Genomic DNA, 19,387 nt, shown 5'->3' with positions numbered 1-19,387 from the left:
AAGAGGCATTATGACTACACTACAAAACTGGTAGAAGAATACTAAAAAAGAATGGAAAGATTGCAGTTTCAATTGAAGAAAAATTTGAGCACTGGCAAGAATATATCAGAGAACTGTTTGATGAAAACAGAAATATAAAGTTTTACAGATCATAAAATGTGGAGGGACCAAGTATCATGGAGGAAGAAGTGATCTTAGCTGTTAAATATGTTAAACCCAAAAAGGCAAGTGGTCCTGATGAAATTCCGACAGAACTATTAAAGATAATAAAGGTGGAGGTGCTGATTGGTCTGCTCAAAAAGGTTTATGACACTGGAGAAATTCTCAGAGAATGGTTAAGATTGTCGTTCATACCCATAATACTGAAATGTGCAAATGCAAATAGTTGTTCTCAATTTAGAATAATCTGTTGAAGATATTTCTAAGGATTATACACAACTGAATTTATAAAAGATGTGGGGAAACACTTAGTGATTCTCAATTTGGCTTCTGACAAGGACTGGGTACCAGGGAAGCCCTGTTTGCAGTTCAGACTTTAATAGAAAGATGTTGAGATGTGAACCAAGAGGTATTCATCTGCTTCTTGGATTATGAAAAAGCCTTTGATCGTGTAAGACACGACAAACTGTTCCAAATCTTAGAGAGGAGATTGGTATTGTTAGCAAAGACATCAGAATAATAGAGAATTTGTATTGGGACAATCAGCAAAGGTATGCACAGAAGAAAAAGAGTCAGAAGAGATAGAATTTAAAAGAGGAGTTTGTCAAGGTTGAATTCTATCACCTATATTGTTCAACGTGTATCCTGAAGAAATTTTTAAAGAAGCTTCAGAAGGATGTACAGAAGGGATAAAGATTTTTGGCAATACAATAAATACGATCAGATATGCAGATGACATTATATTGCTGGACAGCTCTGAGAAGGATTTACAAGCATTAATGGATAGACTTAATAGAATAAGTGAAAATTTTGGTCAGAAGTTAAATGTCAAGAAAACAAAACTTATGGAGTAAGAAAGAAGAGCAAACAAAATTTACAATCAAAATGAAAAAATTGAAAGGGATAAAGTTATCGCTATCTTGGATGTATGCTGAGCAAGGACTGGGACCATTCTATTGAAGTACGCTCAAGAATTGAATAAGAACATTCAGCCTTCAAGATAGCTTCAGTATGCCATCTCTTTACAGAGACGGTACACTGAAGAAGTATATTGTTTATCATTCTTAACTTATTTTTAATTCATTTTAACTTATTTTTGTATATCTCTTTTAATGAAGTTCAGTTCATTGGTTATTTTATTACTGATATAATTGTAGAAGTAGTAGAGGCGTGTAATGCAAGAAAGCAAGCTTATGCAGCATCAGCCAAAAAAAAAAAAAAAAAACACCATTTCACACATCCATTCCCTCTAAACATTTGTCCAGTTCCTCCTTGGATTTATTTAAGCAATTACTTCCACAATGACAGATAGAATTTTGTTCAAGCAATCAACAACTCGCTGACTAAAGGCATCTATTCAATAACTGTCTTTCCTCAATTTGAATTTATGCCCCCTCAGGTTTGGAATCTGAGCAAGAGGGATAATAATTCCATCAGCATTGAGACTGCTCAACCCAATTCAAGGCCTGATACATCTCAGTCAGATCACCTCGCAGGTGCCTAGTGTCCAGACACTGCAATTTACAGAACTTAAGCCTTTCTTGGTAAGACCACCCTTTCGTTTCCCTCACCAATCTTGTTATCCTTCTCTGTACTCACTCAAGCAACTCTACATCCTTCCTAAAATGAGACCTCCAGACCTGTATGCAGTACTCAAGGCATGGCCTGACCATTGCTTTATACAGAGGGACAATCACTTCCTTTTCCCTGCTAGAAAAATTCCTGTATATCATTTACAAAACCCCATGACTTGCTCTGGCAGTCTGTCTGCACTGCTCAGAAAATTTCATATCTGACTGCACAATTACTCCCACATCTTTTTCATTTTCTACCACCCTAAGTGTAGTACCACAAAGTTGGTATGTTTCTCTGGGGTTACTTCAACCCATATGCTGTACTTTGCATTCGTCAATGTTAAACTTCAGTTGCCACTTCTCAGCCCATCTGCCCAATTTTCTAGATCTTGTTGCAGTAGCACGCTGCCATTATTGTCATTAACAACCCTGCCAATCTTTGTATCATCTTCAAACTTTGACATTATGATCCTGCAATGCTTCTTTAACCAGTGCCTCCATTAATTTTTCTGTTCCAGGGAAATTAATGGAGGCACTAGTTAAAGAAGCATTGCAGGATCATCTAGACAAGACTACAGTTATAGCTCGGACACAAAGAATGGGTTTGTTAAGGGGAAGTCTTGTCTGACCAATTTGATTGGATACTATGATGTAGTCCCAGAGGAACTGGATGCAAAGAATAATTTCAACATCATATATTTGGATCTTAGAAAGGCTTTTGATACTGTTGCACATGGAAGACTGCTGCACAAATTGGAGCAGTGTGGCACTGGAGGCAAATTGCTGATATGGATGGTTGACTGGGAGAAGACAGAGAGTGGTAATCAATGGACACTGCTCTTCATGGACTAATGTTATTAGTATAGTCCCCAAGGGTTCAGTGTTGGGTCCATTGTTGTTTTCTGTATTCATCAATGATATTGATGATGATATATCAGGCTTAATGTCCAAGTTTGCAGATGATACAAAGGTTGGCAGGGTTGTTAATGACACTAATGATAGTAAGCTGCTGCAACAGGATCTAGAAACGTTGAGCAGATGGGCTGAGAGGTGGCAACTGAAGTTTAATATTGACAAATGTAAAGTACTCCATATGGGAAGCAGTAACCCCAGAATAACGTATCAACTGTGTGGTATTACACTGACAGCTGTAGAGAACGAAAAGGACCTGGTGGGTAATTGTGCAGGCAGATATGAAGTTTTCTGAGCAGTGCAGATGGTCTGCAAGAGTAGCTCATAGTGTCTTGTCAATGATATACAGGAATTTTTCTAGCAAGGATAAGGAGGTTATTATCCCCTTGTATAACGCAATGGTCCAGCTACACCTTGAGTACTGTATACAGGTCTGGAGGCCTCATTAAGGAGGATGTAGAGCTGTTGGAACGAGTACAGAGAAGGGCAACAAGGTTAGTGAATGGAACAAAGGGTTGTTCTTACGAAGAAAGGCTTAAGTTTTGCAAATTCAGTGTCTGGAGACTACGAACCTGCGAGGTGGTCTGATAAAGATATATAAAGCCTTAAATGGTTTGAGCATGCTCAATGCTGATGGGATTCTTTCTCTTTTTCAGAATAATCACCTGAGAGGGCATAAATTCAAATTGAGGAAAGACAGTTGTAGGATAGATGTGTGGAAGTTTGCCTTTAGCCAACGGGTGGTTGATTGCTGGAACAAACTTTCATCTATTGTTGTAGAAGTTGACAGCTTAAACAGATTCAAGGCAGAACTAGACAAACATTTGGAGCGAGTGGGTGGGTGAAATGAGAAGGGTCTGTGTTTTTTTTTTCCTCCCCTTTGGCTGATGCTATATAAGCTTACTTCTTGCATCATGTGCCCTGCTAATGCTAATTAAGCCTGATATACCTTCATCAATATGATTGCTAAATATACAAAACAACAGCAGGTCCAGCACCAAACCCTCGCTGACTCCACTAATAACGTTAGTCTACAAAGAGCAGTGTCCACTGTTTACCACTCTGTCTTCTCCCACTCAGCTACCCTTTTATCCATTGTAGCAACTTGCCCTTAATATCATACTGCTCCAATTTGTACAGTAGTCTTCCATGTGCAACAGTGTCAAAAGTTTTCCTGAAATTGAAGTACATGATATCAAAATTATTTTATGCATATACTTCCTTTGTAACCACGTCATAATATCCAATCAAATTTGTCAGACAAGACTTTCCTTCAACAAACACATGCTGTGTCTGAATTATTACTGCAGTCTTGTCCTGATGATTTTGAAATGTATCTTTAACCAGTGGCTCCATTCTTTTTTCCGAGAACAGAAGTTAAACTAATTGGTCTGTAATTACTCGTGTCACTCCATTGCCTTATACAAAGGAATAATCACCTCCTCTTCCCTACTAGCAAATACCATTGGCAGTACCCCAGTGGCCTGCTCTGGTATTATGGTAGTATGTCATGATCCCATGACATTCTACCATAAATCACTGAGAGAAGGCTGAAGATGGGGGCAGAGAACAAGCATGGTGGCAGATAAAATTCAGTAATTTATGTGCTTGCCCAATGTAGTTATTCCTTCAGTAAATAAAAAGAAATATAATTTATTGAATAAGCATAGCAGCCATTAAAATTTCAAGGAAAAACAATTATCAGTATAGCATGTTCTGATAGACATGTGGGTAGAATAACACTAGGGTGGCATCACATATTTGAATTTCAAAAAAAGGGGGGGATTTTGGGATTCTAAATAAGGGGTCTCAAACTGTATGTTGTAAACTATTTTATATCTGAATTAATGTCAAACCTGAGAATTAACAGCATGCAAATCCAACTCAAAGAAAACATACCACTGCTGTTTACATGTGATGATGAGGATGATAAAAATAAATTCAGTTTTGAAATGAAAATATACTAATAAGAGGAAGAGATGATTCATCAGAAAGAATAAACTAATTTAATTCATGACCCCCCAAATAATCTAAAAGATGGATCCAATAAAGAAACTGTTAAAAAACATAAAAATAAAAATTAAACATATTCATACTTTGTCAAGGGAATTATGCACTCAGGCCCTACATAGGATAGCCGATCAGAGCTTTTATTCCAGTTTAAATGTACATCAAATCAGTTAATTTCATTTGGAAACAGTCCACACAGGGATTTAGTAGTTAATTATTAATCCCTTGACAAAGTCACATTTATCTGTGCACATGACTCTTAGGGAATTTATTAGACACTTACTTGTTTCTTGTTATAATTCCTAAGTGGATTTTCATATCCTTGTTGAAGGCGTTCAAATGCTCCAATTACTTCTGCTGTCCACCATATCTGAGACCCACAAAGAACAACTTGAGCAGGATATTCAAGGATCCACTGTTCTCTGGGTTTATCTTCATAGGTAGACACAGCCTCCAATAAAGAAGATCTAATGGTAGCAAACATTGTTTGTTCAACTTTTGTTAGCCATATTTCAACAGGACCTGAGCAGTTGCATTCACTGAAAAAATTAACGTACTCCTCCTCAATACTAAACATGCCTAAGGCATATTTTGGAGATTTTTCTTCGGACAATTCCTCTTCGTTGGCTATCTTCAGACAATTAATGGCATCAAATAATTTTGGAAGATGGCCATATATCTATATTACAAAATGGAAAAACCCATATATTTTGTATGTATTTCATTCATCACATACAAATTACAATATGATAATTTAAACATAGTCTATAATTGTTGATAAACCTTCATTCTTTAGAATACAGGGTATTCTAAAGAATGAAGTATAGAGGGAATAGTAATAGAGGCATGTGATGCAAGAAAGCAAGCTTATGAGCTTATGTAGCATCAGCCAGCCATAGAAAAAAAAAAAAAAAATTTTACACAACAATTCCCTAAAAGTTTGTCCAGTTCCTCTTTGAATTAATTTAAGCTATCAACTTCCACAACAACAGATGGAAGTTTGTTCCAGCAATTAACCACCCGCTGGCTAAAGGCAAATTTCCACACATCTATTCTACAACTGTCTTTCCTCAATTTCCTCAAGGCCTCATACACCTCAATCAGATCACCTGTGAGATGATCTGATTGAGGCAATCATATGTTTCCATAGCAACTACTGATATTCTCTTCCTGTGAAATATTAAAATTTCTTACCTATCAAAATGTTGATACTATCAGCACTACATTTATGGCATTATCAGCACTATATTTGTGATGCAGTATTAGTATTCTTGAAATTATCTATTTATGCATAATTTTGGAAATTTTATTGACCGTATACATTGGAGAAAAGTATATAAACTGATTGATTTAGTTCCCTCACAGCCCAGTTAATTAATGAAATATTAGGAAAAAAAAAAAGAAAGAAAAGCTTACAGCAGTGGAAATCATTTCATAATGCTTTCAACATTATGACAACAAAATTTAATACACTTATAGTAGCAAAATATACTTTGAAATATAATCATAAAACAAAATATCACATTATAAAAATTCTGAGACAAATAAAAATTAAAATCAAGAAAAGCATTTGGAACGATTTTCTTTCACAGTTACATTAACAGTTGTATTAAGAAGACAATTCTGCCTATTATTCCATTTCGATACCCATTAGTTTAGAGTAATATTCTCAAATTACATTAAATTTAAACAGAAATCATGCCTCAGACAAAAGCAACAAAGAAATTGTGAAGTTACTAAATAGCAGGAGTGCTATGGCTCACGGGAGAACTGAAGAGATCACTTCTCCTAAGAATCACAGCATTAAAAATGTGCTACTTGTCTGATGTTTGCAATTGTATATGGAATGGAATATAATATAGCCAAGGGTAGTCTTTTGTGGTTGTTTAATAAATAAATAAATATTCTGTTTATACTTTGGCACGACAACCAAGTCAGTAGAGTTTACAATAAATCGTCAATACAAATATTTATCGTATTTAGTAGTCACGGGCTTGAACCCCGGTCCACTCAAAGAACGCATGCTATGCACTCTTGCTGCAGAGTGTGAGCATATTAGGTGCAAACTCAACAATCTGAAGGTGATCAGTGCAACGTTGAGTCAGTGTGGTGACATAAAGGCACTGGGAAAACAAAAATGAGGGTAGGAGTGTGATGAGAAAAATAAGAATTAAACTAATGACCATGATGAGTTTAACAATTATATAAGAGAGACGATTAGGCCAGTAAATCAGTACTCCTTATAATAGGGAATTTTAACTTTACAGATATTGACTGGAACTTGTGGCTTGGTCACTCATGCACTAGCAAGACTTTTCTGAATTTAATGGATGACTATTTTCTAAAATAGTGTGTCAGAGAGGTAAATAAGAGGACACAATACTCTTAACCTGATTGTCAGTAGTGATTTTTTGTGCATTAAGAATCAGCAGGTAAAAGACCCATTGGGTGGCAGTGATCACAGCATTCTGATGTGGAATTGACTTAAAGGCATAACTACTGTCAAGGGTAAAGGGAAGGGCTTTTTCTTTCATAAGGATGAATACAGTGGTCTCAGACAGTTTTTAAACTCAAGGCAGCAGGGCCAACTGAAGTTACCAAAAGCAAACTCTAAATGAGAAGCATTCAGGGAAGTAATTGTAGAAACTACTAGGCTTTTCATACACCACTAAGAAATACAGTTCAAGGCTTAGACCTAAATGTCAGATGAACCGGTGAGTCTTGTGGCAGAGAAGAAAATTTCAAGGGCTGCATATAAATTATCAACTGATAAAGAAACCTATGATAGTTATAAACTATCTTGTATTCAAGCCATAAAGAAGGTTAGTCAAGCTAAGACAGATTACGAGAAGTTTCTGGCAGAGATCGCAAAGATTCTCTACTTTTACCAACAGTAGAAGGAAGGAGGTGAATTACATTGGTCCACTTGATGTTGATGGTTTAATGGGAGATCCCAGTCAGGTTGCTAATAAATTGAATACGTGTTTTAGATCTACATTCAAGCATGATGAATCCTTTAGGGAAGGGGATGTTGAAGTTTATCCAAATACAGGGTCTCTCAAAAATATTAGTACAAACGTTTAGGGGAGGTAGGTAACATGTAAAGGAATGTGAATTGCATAGGAATCCATAGGAAACATCACCGTAAGTCAGTAGACGGCATGGTAGTTGCCGCACGAAGAGCAAGCATCGATTTACGAACTGACAGCTGGCTGGCAAACATGCACCTAGTGTATGGATTAGCAGAGGGTAATGGACGAGCCGCTCAACGAATTTATGGAGAACGCTTCGCAGACAGACATGTACCGGACCACCGTTTGTTTGCACTTGTGCATCAAAATTTGTGTGATTATGGGTCATTTAGAGGTAACAGGAGTAGTGTGGGCAGACCACGCCATGGAAGAAAATGTGTTGAATGCCATCCAGAATAATCCTACTACCAGTACACGTGCCGGTGCCTCTGCCTTAGGAGTGTCTCGTTGCAGTGTACATACAGCGTGTCTGGCATGACGATTCCTTAGACCCCTTTCATCTCCAAAGGGTTCAGTTACTGCTCCCCCAAGATCATCCTGCACGTGTGGCTTTTGCACTTTCTTGGTTTCTCCAAGAAAGTGTTCAAGACTTGAATTTACCAGCCTATGTTTTGGTCACAGATGAGGCTTATTTCACTCGGGAAGGCTTATTCAATCATCACAATGCTCATGTGTGGGCTCATGACAACCCACACAGTGTGCACCCCCATGCAACACAACATTGCTTTGCAATAAATGTGTGGGCAGGTATGGTCGGTGACTGCTTAGTTGGCCCATACCTGTTACCATCCCACATGAACTCTGCTAAATATCGGATCTTTCTTGAACAAGTTCTACTAGGGTTACTTGACGATGTTCCAGCAAATGTGAGATGCAACATTTGCTTTCAACATGACGGGGCACCTGCCCATTATGTAAGGTGTGTTTGTGACCATTTGAACAGGTGTTTTGGGCGTCGATGGATTGGTCGTGGTGGACCCGTTGCCTGGCTCCCACGCTCACCTGATTTATCGAGCCTTGATTTCTTTCTGTGGGGGGCCCTCAAATCTATCGTGTATGACTCGCCTGTGGAGACGGAAATGGATCTTGTGGCGAGACTCGTCTGTGCTGCTGCTACTGTCAAAGAAACTCCAGGTGTGTTCGACCGTGTCTGCCAATGTCTCATGGTGGAATCTTCGAGCATCTGTTGTAACATCATGAAAGGCATCCATCTCGTACTTCCATTGTTAATATTATGTCAAATAAATGTTTGCCACTAATTACTGTCTTGTGTCATTTCTGCTTCTTGTGCCTCTGCTACTACTTTCCCATGACGTTTCCGGTTTGTACCAATATTTTTGAGACACCCTGTATAATAGGGATCTAAATGATTTTGTGAGAACTGAGAGAAGAGTGGAAGAAAAATTGTTGAAGCTAAACATAAAAAAGGCAAATGGGGTTGATGGCATTTACCCAATAATATTAATGGAGAGAGCAAAGTAGGTAAGGAAATGCACAGCCATATTTGTGGGAGCATCATTAGATTCAGGAGTGGTTTCATGGATTGGAGATGTGCAAATGTATCCCCAATTCACAAACGGAATCAAAAGGTGGCATGAGTAAATAGAGACCTGTTAACTTCTTTTATTCCAGATGAAACTAATGGAGTCACTAGTTAAAGAAATACTGAAGGACCATCTAGATAGGAATGTAGTTATATGACAGCCACAGCATGGATTTGTTAAGTGACGATCTTTCTAACCAATCTGCATTGGATACTTTGATGCAGTAACTAAGGAACTGGATGCAAAAAATAATTTTGATGTCATTCTTGCATTTCAGGGAAGCTTTTGATACTGTTGCTCATAAAAGACTTCTATACAAATTGGAGAAGTATGACATTAAAAGCAAGTTATTGCTATGTATAAAGCGATAGTTTAGTGGAAGAAGACAAGATAGTGGTTAATGACAGACACTGCTCTTTATGGATTAATGATATTGATGAAGATATATCAATGACAGGCTTAATATTTAAGTTTCTATATGATAGAAAGATTGGCAGTCTGGTTAATGACTGCAATAAAATAAGCTACTACAGCAAGATCTAGTAAAATTAGACAGATGGGCTGAGAAATGGCAATTGAAGTTGAACATTGACAAATGCAAGATACTTCATATGAGTAGCAGTAATCTCAGATTAATGTACCAGCTGTGTGATACTACATTTAGGGTAGGGGAAAATTAAAAAGACCTGGGGGTAATTGTGCAGTCAGATATGAAGTTCTCTGGGCAGTGCATACAGGCTGCCAGGATAGCTCATGGGGTTTTGTTAATGACATACAGGAATTTTGCTAGCATGGATAGGAGGTAATTATCCCATTATATAAGGCAATGGTCATGCCCCACCTTGAGTACTGTATTCATGTTTGGAGGCCTCATTTTATGAAGCATGCAGAGCTGTTGGAACAAGTACAGAGAATGGCAATGAGATGATTGAGGGGGAATAAAAGTGTGTTGTTATCATGAAAGGCTTCAGTTCTGCAAATTACAGCATCTAGAGTAAAGGCACCTGCGATGTAATCTGATTGAGATCTTTAAGGCTTTGAATGGATTAAGCAAATTCAATGCTTATGCCCCCTCATGGGTTCTCTTGCTCAGCGAGCCCATGAGAGGGCATAAGTTCAAATTGAAATAGGGCAGTTGCAGAATAGATGCACTGAAGTTGGCCTTTAAACATGGGTGATTGACTGCTGGAACAAACTTCCATCAGTTGTTGTTGTTGTTGTAGAAATTGATAGCTTCAATAAATTCAAGGAAAGAAGAACTAGACAAACTATTTGAGGCAATGAATAGATGAAATGGGAGGTGTCGGGTGTTTTTTTTTTTTTTTTTTTTTTGGCTGATACTGTATAAGCTTACTTTCTTGCATCATTTGCCACTGCTAATGCTAAAGCTAAATGGAATTTTAGGTATCAACAATTTTTGTTCATAAAACAATGTAAATGGGAAAATATTAATAAATGTATTAAAAATAATATTTATTTAGAAACAGAAGGTAGTGAGTGTAACAGTAATTTTGTCCAAATAATTTGACTATTGATCTATAATTCTCAAAGTTCAATTTGTCATATTTTTCAAAAACAGGTATAATTTTTGCAGGATATTGGTCATGTCTGTAACTTTTTAATTACAAGCATAAGAAAATGAATAAGCAATTCTAGAAATGCTTAACATTTTCTTTAAATTCGTATGGAGTAATATTGTCTATTCCACAAGTTCTTCTTTTATTTAAATTTTTTGATAATAATAATAATAAAGTTCTGGGGGCAACACATGGAGCAGGGAAGTAAGACATAACAGTTCTAGTTCTATCCAAGGCCCCCTGGATAGAACTAGAATGGAAGAAAACCAAATACATACAAGAGATGAGAGAGGGGGAGATTCGGGAGGAAGAAGTAAAACAGATGATCAAGAACTCTCACAACTGGCAAGCTCCAGGAATAGATAACATCCACAACTACTGGTATAAGAAGCTCACTTGCACACACAAGCACTTGGCAGAGCAGTTCAACTGAATGATAAGGCACCCAGAGACAATCCCGAAGTTTCTCACTCAAGGAATCACATATCTAAACCCTAAAGATGAAGATACAAGGAACCTAGCAAAACACAGGCCAATCACCTGCCTCCCAGTGATGTACAAGATCCTGACCAGCTGCATAACCAAGAAGAAATCAGACCACTTGTAGAGCCAGAACATAATGGGCAAACAGCAGAAAGGATGCAAGTGGCTCAGCAAAGGATGCAAGGAGCAATTAATCATAGATGCTGCCGTTATAGAGCAAGCCTAAAAGAAGCACCATGGCCTACATCGATTACCACAAGGCCTTCGACTCCATGCCTGATAGCTGGCTAACAGAGGTGCCGAACAGCTAAAAAGTCAATCCGATAGTGACAAACATACTACAAGAAACGATGGAGTACCACCATTAAGGTCAAGACCATCACAACCAGGCCAATCCCCATCAGGAGAGGAATCTTTCTGCGAGATACCCTGAGCCCACTGTGGTTCTGTCTAGCACTTAACCTGCAATCCACCATACTCAACAGCAGCAACTATGGATATAACCTCAAAGAAGGAAGGAAAGAAGGAAGAACCTGTACACCCTCATCCACCTGATGTATATGGATGACATCAAGCTCTACGCGGGAACAGAGAAGCAACTCCAGCAACTACTCCAGATCACCGATGAATTCAGTAATGATATTGGGATGGAATTTGGTCTGGATAAATGTAAAAACCCACGGATTACACCAGGGAAAATTAGTTGACTGAAACTACCAGCTGCAGATTGGTAAAGAGATCGTAGCCATGGCAGAGGGAAAGGCCTACAAATACATGGGGTTGATGTAGGCTAGGAAGTTACAGCACAAGGAAATTAAAGCCTACCTGACAGAAAAATACCATCAGAGACTCAGAAGCATGATGAAAGCAAAGCTGAATGGAGGGAACACAGTTAAAGCCATAAACACCTATGCAGTCCCAGTGCTAACATATCCTTTGGGGTCAAAGAGTAGACTAACACCGAGCTGGTGGAAATCATGAGAAAGACAAGGACAATGATGACCAAGACCCACCAACACACCCAAAATCAGCCATGGAGAGACTGACAATTGCTCGGAAAGAAGGAGGAAGGGACCTGATAGACCTCATCGAGCAACAGAAAACTGCAATTGCTAACCTGAAGGATTACTTCCAGAAACACACAGCAGCACTCCACCAGGCCATAAGGAAGATAGACAAGCGGTATGCCCCACTAAACCTAAGGAGTCCCCTCCCAACCAGGAGGCACAAACAAAGCTAGAAAGATGGGTAGAGAAGACACTACATTGATCTCCATCAAGATCGCATAGATAAAATTGCTTCCAATGCATGGCTCACAAGCTGGACGCTCTTCCCCGAGACTGAAGGATTAATGCTTGCCATCCAAGACCAGGTAATCAATACCAGAAACTATAGAAAATATATTGACAAGGAGCTCAGAGTGTCCAATGACACATGTCGATGATGCCACCTGGCCTCAGAAACAATCCAACACATTGCCATGGGATGCAAAGTGATCACCCAGACTGAGTACTCATAGATACGACCAGGTAGACAGGATGATAAACATCAGAAGCTAGAAATGAAATACCAGTTGATCAAAGAAAGTGTACTTACTACAAGTGCAAAGTAAGAAGGAAAAGGCTACCTATCTGATTGACATAGCAGTAACCAACACTGGCAAAGCTAAAAGGATGGGAAAAGAGAACACTCCAGGGTAAACATTCCATGTTTACCATGGAGACTCACACAGATAAAACTGCTTCCAATGCATGGCTCAGAAGTGGGATGCTTTTTCACGAGGCTGAAGGATTCATGCTCACCATCTAAGACTGTGTAATCAACACCAGAAACTATAGAAAATACATTGCCAAGGAGCCTAGAGTGTCAGATGACACATGTCAACGCTGCCACTTGGCCTCCGAAACGATCCAATGCATCACGCAGGATGCAAGTCGATCACCTAGATCAGGGGTTGGCAACCTGTGGCTCGCAAGCTGCATGCAGCTCTTTGAACATGTAACTGTGGCTCTTTAAATCTTTTAGCCCACATGTATGACAAGCAATGTATTTCTGTGAGCAAATATTTTCGAACATGAACTATATTAAAAATAAATCAAGAAACCGTCTGAACAATGCGAGTCTCTCAGCATGTTTAAAGATTAAATTTATGGCATATTCGCCTGATGTTGATAGACTCGCTCAAGAAGTACAACAGCAAAAGTCACATTAATTCATACCTAATTGGATGTTTGTTAAGTTTTTTTCAGTATTAATACGTAATATTTCAAAAAATTATATTTTTTTAATAAAACAAGTACCAAGCTTTAAATATTTCCCTTCCCCAAGCTTGAGCTGAGGTGCGGCTCTTCGGATTCTTTTTTTATTATTTTTTTTAAAATTGGATCAAAAATGGCTCTTCACTCAAAAAAGGTTGCCGGCCCCTCACCTAGATGGAGTACATTCATAGACACCAGGTAGCCAGGATAATATATCAGAAGCTAGTGAGGAAACACCAGTTGATAAAAGAAATTTTACCATATTACAATATGAACCACAAGCAGTACTAGAGACCCCAACCCACAAGATGGACTGGGACCACACCACAATAATGGACAAGACAATCTTGCACAAAAGACTGGACATAACCCTTGTTGACAAGAAGGAAAAGGCTACCTATCTGACTAACATAGCAGTGTCCAACACTGGAAACCTCCAGAAACCAACAAGGAAAAGATCAGGAAGTAAACAAACCTAAGAAAGGAGATCATCGTGTCAACCACTGGTATGGTGTCAAAGACCTACATAACAGCTTAGCAGCATTAGGTCTCCCAGAGAACACCTATAGGGAACATCAGAAAGTTGCAATCCTGAACACTGTAGGAGTCACAGAGTTCCACCACCAACAGTAACACCAGACATAACAACCACCCTGTGTACTTGGGAGCAGTACCTGTAACAGGGTGAAAACCCCCAAATCAGGGGGAAATAATATAAGAGCAATAATAATAATAATACTGTAATAATAATAAGTGTAGTGTATTACAAGTACAAAACTCAGCCGTACTAAATACTCACAAGCTGTACTGGGTCACACCATAATAACAGACAAGACAATCTCACACAACAGACTGTATATAACCCTTGTCAACAAGAAGGAAAAGGTTACCTATCTGATCAACACTTTGGTGCTCAACACTGAAAACTTCCAGAAAGACTACCAGGGAAAAGATCAGGAAGTAAGATAGACCTAAGACAAGAGATCAAAGTGATGTGGCATAGGCAACAAGTAACGAGCATTCCAACCCTCATGTCAACCACTGGTATGGTGCCAAAGATACTATGCAAGAGCCTAGCAGCAACAGGCCTCCTAGAAAACACCTACAAGGAACTCTAAAAAGTCTCAGTCCTGAACAACTATATGATAGTAAGAGAATTCCTTGACAAACAATAATAACAGCTGAGCAAAATGACCACCCTGTGCATTTGGTATCAGTACTTGTAAAGGGGTGGAATCCCTTCCCCCATCAGGGAGAAATAATAATAATAAGAGAAAAAAAAATAATAATAAATTTTTACTGGAAAAGATAAATAAAACACACCCTTTCTGGTTGACTGCCATATGCTAATATCTGCAGAAGTTCTGAAGATGAAACAAAACAGAATCTTGGGAAAGCCAGTTTTTTTTTCTCAAGGTATCTATCTAAACCTTTTTCACAAAAATCCAGTTCTTCTTGTAACTTCTCAATTCTGTCACACAAACTTGGCTCACTCACTGCCTCAATAACTTTAGTTGTCTTAGTTATTCCAGCCATGAGACTTTTAAATTCATTATCAACAGCATCAAATCTGTAAGAGAATATAATTTAGTAAAATAATATAATTTTCTATATACACTATAATCATTACAAAAAACAATTGATTATGATGTGATGCACTACTTTTAACAGCAAATGATAAAAGTAGTATATTACTTGTACTACAGGTGTAACATCCAAAAATTAGAAAGAATTAGGAGCAGAAGAGTTTTGAAAATTTTATAATTTTTAGACATGAAGCTTTGATAAATAAAAGTAGCAAAGAATTCTTTGCTTATATCTTGATCAATATCTTTTGACAATATCTTTGTGATTAAGTAATTATTTGTTAACTTTATCAAATGTATTATTAATATAAGAGAAGAATGATTGGTAACTCTTCTTTATTGGCTACATTTATTTATTTATTTATTTATTGTACTAGGTGGTCCCAGCCAGCTCTCCTGGCAACCCCGCCACTAATCACAATACAGTACAGATATTTACAGACTTATGGCACTAATTCTTGCTCCATTATAAGATATTGAAGTTCTGCACTTCATGTTTCTGCACAAGGATAAGATGCTGAAGAGCTGTAGTTCATATAAAATGAATTTGGAGTCCCTACTGCAAAAAGTAGCTAGTGAGAAATTGTCATCAGTGCATACAATTTCAGTGTAATGTCCAGTCTGGGAAAAAAGTCTTTTTAATAAATGAAATATTCCCCAGAAAGCTGAATTCCACACCATGGAAGTATTCTCCAAAAGCAAATTGCAGTCAGACCAGTAAAGTATTCTCATCAGTAAATTGTAGTCAGAAGATGAACACGGATCTATTGCAAATGTGTCGTCTTCATAAGGGTTGAAATATGTTAAGTTAGAGGTTGATATTTACAATCGACTTCTCCAGTACACCGACTTAAAAGACCAACCAGTGATGAAATGCACAACCTGAATCCTTTTCCTCATCGAGTACGCAGACTTGAAATATCACTCAGGGAAGCACCTGTCCTCTAGCCAGTTGGGCAGGAGCAGCAGTGCGTAGCACATGCTTCTTGATTAGACCGGGGTTCGAGCCCGTAACCACCAAATACGGAGGATGCAGAAAGGTCAGGGAAGGACCACCACATATCCCCCAGAGCAATATGGCCTTAGTTGCTAATGCTCCTAAAAACCAAAATAACAACAACAACAACTAGGGATGTTTGTCTGGCCTATTTTTACTAGCCCTCTTGAATCATTAGTGATTATCTAGCAGCTGCCAAAGCTCGTGCCTGCAGTATCAGGAACCACATCACACAGCTGTTGTCTGCAGCGCAAGGAACCACCTTGCTCTAATCTAATGATCAACAAATGAAGCAGCTTACCTTAGGACATCATGTTGTAGAAACTAGTGGCACCTTGGAATTACAATTTCAGTATGATTTAGCTGGAGGATAAACTTATGCAGCAAGGATCTTTCGAGAAAATGTTATAGGAGCTTTCACGGCATGGCTGAAATTGTTTTCAATATGATGTTGCATGATTCACGTTTCAAGGAAAAAATAGTCACTTACTACTGAAGAGGATGTTGATTTTCACCTCCATAAAGGATAAAATAGAAGATGTGAGTTTTACATGAGTGTCATCTGTGGTTAAATCACCTCTTCCGTTTTGATTGCCGCAGCTGACAGAAACATTTTTCACGTATCAGTTTGAGTCACGAAAAACTTGAATGTGCTACATCTGTTTCACTCAAGAAAATCTGATGTGCTATGGAGGTACTCAGCTAATTTTATCAGCAATGTTCTTGCTCCATTTGCAGCAGGACTCGTCGTCTTTTGAAAACTTGAGAGCAAAAGTTTGGAAAGCACTAAAGTCTGCCATTGTCTTCAGTAGAAGGGCCTCACATCTAGAAGTCAGTGTTTGCCTAGTGGATGCTCCATCAAACAATTCCTCTTGTGGAGATGTACCCAGTCTTCTCTTTCTCCACAAGTACTCGATGAACATGCTGAAATACCTAAATCATTTAATTTTCAAAACAAGGCCCCCATGTCCTGTAAGCAAGAAAGTAGAATATAGATTTGGTTGAAAAAAAATTGGCATACCCTTCCCAAACTGTTTGATGCCTGGAAGAAACGTTTTGGTTATTAAACCCATGGTGCAGTTGTTCCATCTGTTTTGCGACCAATCAAAAAGCAGGGTCCCCAATCGTTTACTCTTCTCATTATAACCATCGTCCTCAGTTAGAATTAGCATTAGTAGAGGCATACGATAAAAAAAGCAAGCTTATGCAGCATCAGCCAAAGGAAAAAAAAAAAAAAAAACCCTGCAATTTCACCCCTCTATTTGTTCCAAAAGCCTGTCCAGCTCAGCCTTAAATTTATTTCGGCTATCAACATACACAAAAAGGATGGACGTCTGTTCCTCCAATCAACTACCTGCTGGCTAAAGGCAAATTTCCGTGCATCTATTCTACAACTGTCTTTAGTCAATTTGAATCTATGTACCCTAAGGTTCTTAATCTGAGCAAGAGGAAGAATCCCATCAGCTTCAGCTCGCTCAACCCATTCAAGGACGTATACACCTCAATCAGATCACCTCACAGGTGCCCACTCTACAGGCACTGCCATTTGCAGAACTTAAGCCTTTCTTCATAAGAGTACCCCTTTGTTTCCCCTCACCAAACTTGTTGCCCTTCTTTGTACTCGTTCTAGCAACTCTACATCCTTCCTAAATTGAGGCCTCCAGACGTGTGGCCTGACCACTGCCTTGTATAACAGGATAATCACATCCCTGTGCCTGCTAGGAAAATTCCTATATATCATTAATAAGACTCCATGACCTGCACTGGCAGCCTGTCTGCATTGCTCAGCGAACTTCATATTTGACTGCACAATTACCCCCAGGTCTTTTTCACTTTCCACTTCCATGGGTGTAGTACCACACAGTTGGCACATTTCTCTTCAGGTTTTGCTACCCATAATCAATACTTTGCATTTGTCAATGTTAAACTTCAGTTACCACTTTTCAACCCATTTGCCCAACTTATCTAGATCCAGTTGGAGTAGCATACTATCTTTTCTGTCGTTAACAACCCTGCCAACCTTTGTATCATCTGCAAACTTGAACATTAAACCTGATATAACTTCATCAATATCATTTATAAATATACAAAACAATATTGGGCTCAACACTGAACCCTGGGGAACTCCAATAATAACATTTGTCCACAAAGAGCAGTGTCCATTGATTACCACTCTTTGCCGTCTCCCACTCAACCATCCCTTTATCCATTGTAGTAACTTACCCTTAATGCTATACCTCATCTCCAATCTGTGCAGCAGTCTTCCATGTGCAACAATATTCAAAGCTTTCCTAAGATCCAAATACATGATATCAAAGTTATTCCCTGCATCCAGTTCCTTTGTGACCACATCATAGTATCCAATCAAAGTGGTCAGACAAAACCTCCCTTTAATAAACCCATGCTGTGTCTTAACTACTACTGCAGTCTTGTCTAGATGGTCCTGCAATGCTTCTTTAACCAGTGATTCCATTATTTTCCATGAAACACAAGTTAAACTAACAGGTCTATAGTTCTCTCTGTCACCTTTTGAACCCGCTTTGTGAATTGGTGATACATTTGCACACCTCCAGTCCATGGTGACCTCCCCTGAGTCCAAGGAAGCTCTCATAATTATGGCTAAGGGTTTGCTTACTTCCTTTGCTGCCTCCTTTAATATAACTGGATAGATCCCATCCACCCCAGGTGCCTTCCTTACGTTTAACTTCAACAATTTCTCCTCCACTTTGCTCTCAGTTATTACAAAATCACTTAGTTCCCTGTTAATGTTTGATAAGCTTCTGGCACTCCCCTCATTGAATAACTCCTCATGTGTGAATGTAGATGCAAATACTCATTCAGTTTATCAGCTACCTGAGCATGATCATCAATAGTCAACCCATCTATATTAAGTGGTCTAATCTGATTCATCCGTTTCCTTCGCGCCAATAAAATCAAAATAAACAAACAAATCCGTTTCCTTCTAGAGTTTACATAACTAAAGAACTCTTTGTTTTTTTTTTCATTGCATCCTTTACCAAGGATTTCTTGTAATCTGCCTTCGAATACTTAACCTCCTTTGTGACTTGATTACAGACTAGTTTATATCTGTCGTAGGATTCTGTGTCACATGATACTTCATATGCATCTCATACATTTTTCTTCTCTGCCACGAGCCTCATTAGTTCATCTGACATCTATTTAGGCCTAAACCTTGAACAGTATTTTTTCGTTGGAATGAAAAGCCTAGTAGCCTCTAAAATTAAGTCCCTGAAA

The 19,387-nt window shown here is 38.5% G+C and overlaps 1 protein-coding gene across 1 annotated transcript in view; it reads right to left on the bottom strand.

Moving 5' to 3' along the window:
* LOC150089496 (dynein beta chain, ciliary-like) overlaps positions 1-19,387 on the bottom strand; it is a 1,205,440-nt gene that overhangs the window by 770,069 nt on the left and 415,984 nt on the right. Inside the window, 2 exon segments of the mRNA XM_090390004.1 lie at positions 4,939-5,334; positions 14,873-15,119. Of these exon segments, the coding sequence (XP_090246130.1) occupies positions 4,939-5,334; positions 14,873-15,119 (643 nt within the window).

The sequence above is a fragment of the Mastigoproctus giganteus genome, chromosome 2 (genome assembly GCF_048544385.1).
Source record: "Mastigoproctus giganteus isolate SK-2022 chromosome 2, ASM4854438v1, whole genome shotgun sequence".
NCBI classification, from domain to species: Eukaryota; Metazoa; Arthropoda; class Arachnida; order Uropygi; family Thelyphonidae; genus Mastigoproctus; species Mastigoproctus giganteus.
The sequence above is the reverse complement of the archived record's forward strand: the minus strand, read 5'-3'. Positions and strand labels throughout refer to the sequence as shown.